The following is a 7,031-nucleotide window of genomic DNA, read 5'->3' as shown; positions in this document are numbered from 1 at the left end:
AAAACGAGGCCGCAGTGAAAGCTAGCTTCATTGTGGCTGAAGAAATCACCCACGCTTCCAAGTCTTTTTCAGAGGGAGCGTTTTTGAAGCAGTGCATGCTGAAGGTCTGTGAGCAGGTCCCGACCAGTTACAGACTTTTAAAAATGCCAGTTTATCAAGAAACACCATCGCGAACCGAGTGAAGGAACTAGCAGAAAATCTTCCAACACAGCTGACCGAGGAGACACGCAGCTACACAGCTTTTTCATTAGCTGTTGATGAAAGCACAGATAACACAGACACAGCGCAGTTATCAATTTTTATTAGAGGCGTAAAGTCGGACCTCTCCATCACTGAGGAGCTGTTGGATGTGGCTGCGATGCATGGGACCACGACGGGACAGGACATTTTTGATGCGGTGGAGAAGTCCGTAAGTAAAAATGCATTGCAGTGGGAAAACTTGGTGGGATTAACTACAGACAGTGCACCGGCAATGTGTGGAGGAAAAGTGGGCTTGGTTGGACTAATGAAGAGGAAAATGCAAAAAATGAACGGTCACACGCCTCTGATAACGTATCATTGCATTATCCATGAAGAAGCTTTGTGTGGGAAGGTGCTGGGGATGGAGGACATTGTGACCACAGTCATGAAAACAGTGAACTTCATTAGGGCGCGTGGCCTGAATCACCATCAGTTCCAGCTGTTTTTGCTGGAGATGGGCTCGGAACACGGGGATGTGCCGTACTATACAGAAGTGCGGTGGCTGAGTAGGAGCAAAGTCCTCAAGAGATTTTTTGAGCTCAGGGAAGACATTGCTCTTTTTATGCAGAGTAAAGGAAAACTCATGTCTGAACTATCAGATCCAGAGTGGCTGTGAGACTTTGCTGTGTTGTGTGACATAACCGACCATCTCGCCCAGTTGAATCAGAAGCTGCAGGGACACAAACAAGTCATCACGCAGATGTCCGACACAATCACGGCTTTCCAGCGTAAATTGGACTTATGGATGCGGCAAGTGAAACAGGACAATCTTGTCCACTTTCCTGTTTGTCAGAGCATGTCAGCCTCGTTTCCCGGGACTTTTTCATGTGCTCAGTTAGCTACCAAACTGAGCTGGTTAAAGACTGAGTTTGATCGGCGCTTCTCTGACTTCAGAGCACAACAGTCTGGCTTTGACATCTTTGCCAATCCTTTCACCACCGATGTCTGCACTGCACCCCAACACCTTCAGATGGAGCTAATTGAGCTTCAAAGCGACAGTGGCCTGAGAGCAAAGTTCCAGGATGCTGCAATCCAGGACTTTTACCGTCTGATGCCCCCTGGTTTGATGCCACAGCTTTGACTTCATGCTGCCCGTGTTCTGTCCATGTTTGGAAGCACCTATCTGTGCGAACAGTTTTTTTCCATAATGAATCTGAACAAAAACAAGCACAGATCACGCCTCACGGATGACAACCTCCATGCTGTTCTACGCATTGCCTCAGCACAGGACCTAAAGCCAGACATTGACACTCTGGCAACGGGAAAACGGTGTCAGACATCTGGTCAGAAAAACACAGGTTAGCATTTTTTTTGAAAACTAAAATATAATAAAATGTAATTCAACCAAGAAGAAGAACAGTTAAACTGTGTGCAATTTAATGATTGTGCTTGCATTTTGTTTTGTGTTTATCATTTTCAGAACATGATCAATCGATAGTAGAGAGAATCCACTTGGTGTGTTCAAGGACAGGCAGCATCTCCTCATCAAAGACTAACCAAAAAACTTGAGTAATATAGTTGTGAACTGAGTCAACCTTTATTTTGTTTTTTTAGTTGATTACATATTATTTATGTATAGCTGCTGTTGTAATTATTTAATGTTTGCAGGTCTTATGTGTGTATGCAGGCAAATTGTTGTCATCAAACCATCAGTTGGATGCAAGGCTGTGTGTAGCCTTTTTTGTAAAATGCTACATGTGTCATACATGTTCTTTGCAGCTCAGTTTTAGGATGTCTTCAAAGCTATTTGACTATTTGTTATTTTTCTTTATTCACTTGGACAGTTTGATCCTTCATTAATGGAGTTATGTGGGTTTTCATAAGCTGACAAAATTTAAAAGGATTGATGTTAGAGCAACAAGCAAACATATGTTTTCTATGCAACTGTAATTGTCACTTGAATAAGTTATAATAAATAATGAGTTATTTAACATTAAGGAGTAGTTACATTTTATTTTACATTACATTCGATTACATTTAGTTACATTTATAAGTTACATCTGGCCCTTTAAGGACAGCCATTATGCTGATGTGGCCCTCGGTGAAAATGAGTTTGACACCCCTGATCTAGACCATCACTCTAACATTTATACAGCTGCTGATTTCATGGGACTGTTAATCTAAATATTCCTGTTCAAACTTTAATGGCTGCTCATTTTACTGGGACCCAGTATCCCAACAGAACTTCAAACAACAAAGTCATGGAGTGAATCATCAGCTGATGTGTGAATGTAGCAGGTCTACTGACAGAAACAGACTGAAAGTTCAGTTATCAAAGAAATCATTTTGAATTGTCCTGAAATTATTGTTATTAATTTACATCACGTCTTTAAAAGTTTTGTTTTGTTTCTAAACTTACATGTTTTATTCTTTATTCAGATTGTGGAGCTGCAGTTTGTCAGAGATCAGCTGTTCTTCTCTGAGCTCAGCTCTGAAGTCCAACCCCTCCCATCTGACAGAACTGAACCTGAGTCACAACAACCTGCAGGATTCAGGAGTGAAGCAGCTGTGTGGTTTTCTGGAGAGTCCACGATGTAGACTGGAGACTCTGAGGTCAGACATGTTTATCACCTGCTGATGGAGGAGGAGGGACAATGTTGTTGATGTGTGTGTGTGTGTGTGTGTGTGTGTGTGTGTGTGTGTGTGTGTGTGGTAGTAGCTGAGACTGATGTCCATCTTTTCCTCTGAGTGCTGTTTCATAACACAACATCTGTACTTAAAACTATGCCATTAACTATTGAAACCAGTTATGTTTGTCTGTTAGCAAAATATCTCAGATACAATTGAACATATTTTAGTGAAACTCTGAGAAAATTATAATTGAACAGACATGTAAAACTGATTAACTCATTAATTTAATTAATTAAAGATGGCCACCACAGCCAACTGACTTCAGGAAACACTAACATGACTATAACTCAGCCAGTTTGACAGATGTTGAGCTGACAGTTGTTGTGGTAGTAGCTGAGAATCATACTCAACACAAACTTTGAGTGAAACACATTGTGCAACATTTTTGTCTAAAACCTTGATATAATTTGTTGGAGTCAGTCCTGTTTGTCTGTTAGCAAAATATCTCATAAACCACTGAAGAGATTTCTAAGATACTTTCAACAATTAATCTTTGGATTAATTATTGAAACTGATTACTGTTTGGAGTCGACCTCATTCAAGATGGCTGCTGCAGCTAATTGACCTCAGCCAACACAGAAGTGTCTTTACCTCAGTGAATTTTACAGACACTGAGCTAAAATGTGGTGTGGTAGTAGCTGAGAGTCATTCACAACATTCTTCAAGAGCTAAGTAATCATGTCAGATTGTTCAAGGTATCACAACATCTCTGGAGATTGAACATAAAGTTTGTTTCAAGGTTTGATCAAAACATCTTTCAGTTGGATCAAATTTTTTCAGAGTTCAGAGTTTTTAAAAGTTTTGTTTTGTTTCTAAACTTACATGTTTTATTCTTTATTCAGATTGTGGAGATGCAGTTTGTCAGCGATCAGCTGTCCTTCTCTGAGCTCAGCTCTGAAGTCCAACCCCTCCCATCTGACAAAACTGGACCTGAGTCTCAACAACCTTCAGCATCCAGATGTTCAGCAGCTGTTGCATCTTGTGCAGAGTCCAGACTACAGACTGCAGACTCTGAGGTCAGTAAAAGGTTGGAGTCGGTTCCTGCTGCTTTCAGCAGAATTGGACTAAAGCCGGTTGTTGTCAAAGCAAAGATCCAGTGTTTCCAGTAAACCTGCAGCTTCCCAGTAACTGTATTTCTGAATGAATGTATGAGAGGAGAACAGGGACTGGTTTCAGGATCAAACAGAAAGACAAGAAAAGAAGGAAAGAGCGAGCGTTACTTGAAGGAATGCAGATCACTCACCAAAATAACATGTCATGTGATCATGTGATGTCTCAGCTGATCTGTTAGTGCTTGGAGGATGTTGTGAACGACTGTCAGCTACTACCACACCACATTTTACATCAGGATCTGTCAAATTCACTGACACAGATATTTATGTCTAGGCTCAATTTGATTAGCTGTGGCAGCCATCTTGAATTGTGTTGACTCCAAAAGTTAATCAGTTGAAGGTGAACATTTCAGATTTATTTACTGCAAGTTTAAATAAAGTCCATCCAGTGGTTTATGAAATATTTTGCTAACAGACAAGCAAGGTTGACTCCCAACAGTTACTAAGTTTTACCCAAAGATGTTACACAATGTGTTGTGATTGAAGTTTGTGTTGGTCTCTCTGAAAGACTCATTTATCTCTTCTGCTGCTTCTTCTTCTCTCTACAGATGGAGGTGATGACGTTTGTTGTGGAGAGCTGAACATGATGGTGTGTTTGTGGGAGAAGATGAGCTGTGTCCTTTGTGTGATTTAAATTTTGTAACTGAAGCTGAAGTGAAAGTTTGACTTCCTGTTTTAACTTTCTTCATTGTAACAAATGTTCCTTTACTGCCCTCTGGTGGTCACTGCTGTAATTACATCAAAGTATTTGGAAATACTGAATTTACTTTTAAAATGTTTTACAATGAAAACATCTTAATATTAATATTTTATTCTAAACTTGTGTTTTATTGATGTTTTATAAGTAGAATCGTGCTAATATTAAAACAAATTTTAAAATACAATATTTAAGTACTGATTCAAATAATCCAGGTAGATTAATCTAAAAAGGTTGAGTCGGGTCCTCTGGACAGATTCTTCTTGTTGAAACATTTTGTCTTTTATCCAAAAGAAACTTGTTCAGTCTGAGGAGCTGCAACAAACTCAGTCTTATAAATATCACCTTCTCAGAGTGGATCAACCAGTTCGATGGTGCTCAGTGGTTCCTGTAGTCCGCCCTCTCCCACGTCGCCTGCTCAAACTGTTTGAACAAGATTTGGAAGGTGTGAGGAAAACTTCATGACTGTTCAAGATGTTTATTTTTCTTATATAAAGACTTGATTTTGTCGTCATCACAGAGTCATCTGTTTTTATTAACGACTAATCACTGAATGAAGATAAAACCACTTCAAGTCATTTTAGAAAAATAAAGTGTTCCATAATTTACAATTATATTAATTTGTGTGTACATTATTGCTACAGGCAGTGAGTGTAAGAGCATTTTCAGTCTGCACACTGTAGAGTTGAGCAGACAATATTTGAACATCATTTCTGGATTTTAATCATCGTATTTACAACAGAAACAGACGTAACTCAGTCAGTTTTAGTTATTGACATAAAATATGAGTTTGCAGTTGATGTGAGTCGATCACAACACGTTCTCTGAGCACTAATAGATCAAGCAAGATTTTGTGATCATGCATGACACTGTGCATAAAGTTATTTTCAAGGTTTGACCAAAGCAGCATGAATGGATCTTAGTTTAAAACAGACATTAAAGGCAGCAGGTGATGTGCATTTCTTCAAGGAATGCTAGGCCTTTAATTTAAAATCATGAACTTTTGTCTCTCTTTTCAAACGTGTCATGAATTATCACTGAATGAATAAAAATGAACAAAATGTTGGCAAACGCTCTATAAAGACACGTGTATGAGACGAGTTGGACACTTTGTGAATGAACAGTGAAGACAGAGGTTCAGTGTTGTCCTCAGTGTCCCTGATGATGGAGGAGGTTGTGGACTTGTTCAGTGTGACGGTGCCATCAGGCTGCATCAGGCCTCCTGAAGGCCCACAAGCTCACAGCTCTTTTTCCACAGCTTCACCTGCAGCTCAGAGTCGTAGGAGAGCTCAGAGGACTGCGTCTTGTCTCCGTTGTCCAGGTAACAGCCCCCCACCCCCTCCATCTCAGCAGCAGCTGCAGCATAGATTGATATGGAAGCTCCTCTGCTGGAGTCTAGGAAGGAGCCACAAGAAGACCGGACTCAGCAGGTTCTGATGTCCAGGGTTGATTTGAACAACATGTTCCTGTAGAGCTACTAAAGAAAATACAACCTGATAAAATGTCAACAAGAAAAAACTACAGCAACACATTATTTACAATAAATAGAAAACTTACGAAGAAATTTCAAAGAGTGTAACTCCAGCTACTCCCAAATATTAAAATACAGTAAATATGTCTTTATTATTATGATTATTATTATTATTATTATTTATATTATTATTATTATTACTTGAGCTTTGAAAGAGCAAAACTTTTATTGAGTGAAAGTTTTCACAGAGTCACTGTGTGAGGCTTACTTTTTAGTCTGCATATCTTTCTGCCTGAAGTGCTGCCCCTCCCAGTTAGCTCCACCCATAAATGTGGGCGTATCCATGGCAACCAATGACTCAGCAGAGCGACCTTTATCACAGAACCTGGAAACTTTTAGACAATGTGTTCAGTGTTTGGTGCAGCAGAATAAGTGACAGTAAAAATGGATAATAATGTAAAGTTTGTAACTCTTATGAATCTGATCTCAAGCTCTTATTTTAAAACAACACTTTGACGTTCTGACAAAAGCTTCTTCCTCCACTTTTGATGTTTTATATGACTTTAAATAGAGAATTCAGTCGAGCAGTTTCCTGAACTCTCCATAACACAACAGGTGTGCATAGATGGCATGAAGTTCTCCAGGATCTACAGGGACAGCATTGATGGAAATGATGAGAAAGAGCTGCTGGGTAAGATGGTTGTAGCAGCCAGTGACTCACTGCAGCTCCACCCAAACACCACCCACTACCAGATGACTGGCTTTGACCCAGCTTGGCTGTCAGAGGACAAATACTCCCCCTGGCTGTACAAGACTGAACGTTAACTTTATTGCTGTTATTCAAATCAAAACATAAACTCTAATTCTTTGTTTGTTGATT

General features: G+C 39.7%; 1 protein-coding gene across 1 annotated transcript; it reads left to right on the top strand.

The window, feature by feature from the left end:
* Window positions 1-11: 11 nt before the first annotated feature.
* Window positions 12-1,543, top strand: LOC119429504 (general transcription factor II-I repeat domain-containing protein 2B-like; the record flags this gene model as incomplete). Its single annotated transcript, XM_037697121.1, is given in 2 exon segments — window positions 12-114; window positions 117-1,543. Coding segments are annotated over 2 exon segments (1,530 nt in total), but the record flags the coding sequence as incomplete, so codon positions are not given.
* Window positions 1,544-7,031: the final 5,488 nt, after the last annotated feature.

This window comes from Nematolebias whitei, unplaced genomic scaffold (genome assembly GCF_014905685.2).
Source record: "Nematolebias whitei isolate Nwh7 unplaced genomic scaffold, NemWhi1 Nwh_scaf_1755, whole genome shotgun sequence".
Taxonomy (NCBI): Eukaryota; Metazoa; Chordata; class Actinopteri; order Cyprinodontiformes; family Rivulidae; genus Nematolebias; species Nematolebias whitei.
The sequence above is the reverse complement of the archived record's forward strand: the minus strand, read 5'-3'. Positions and strand labels throughout refer to the sequence as shown.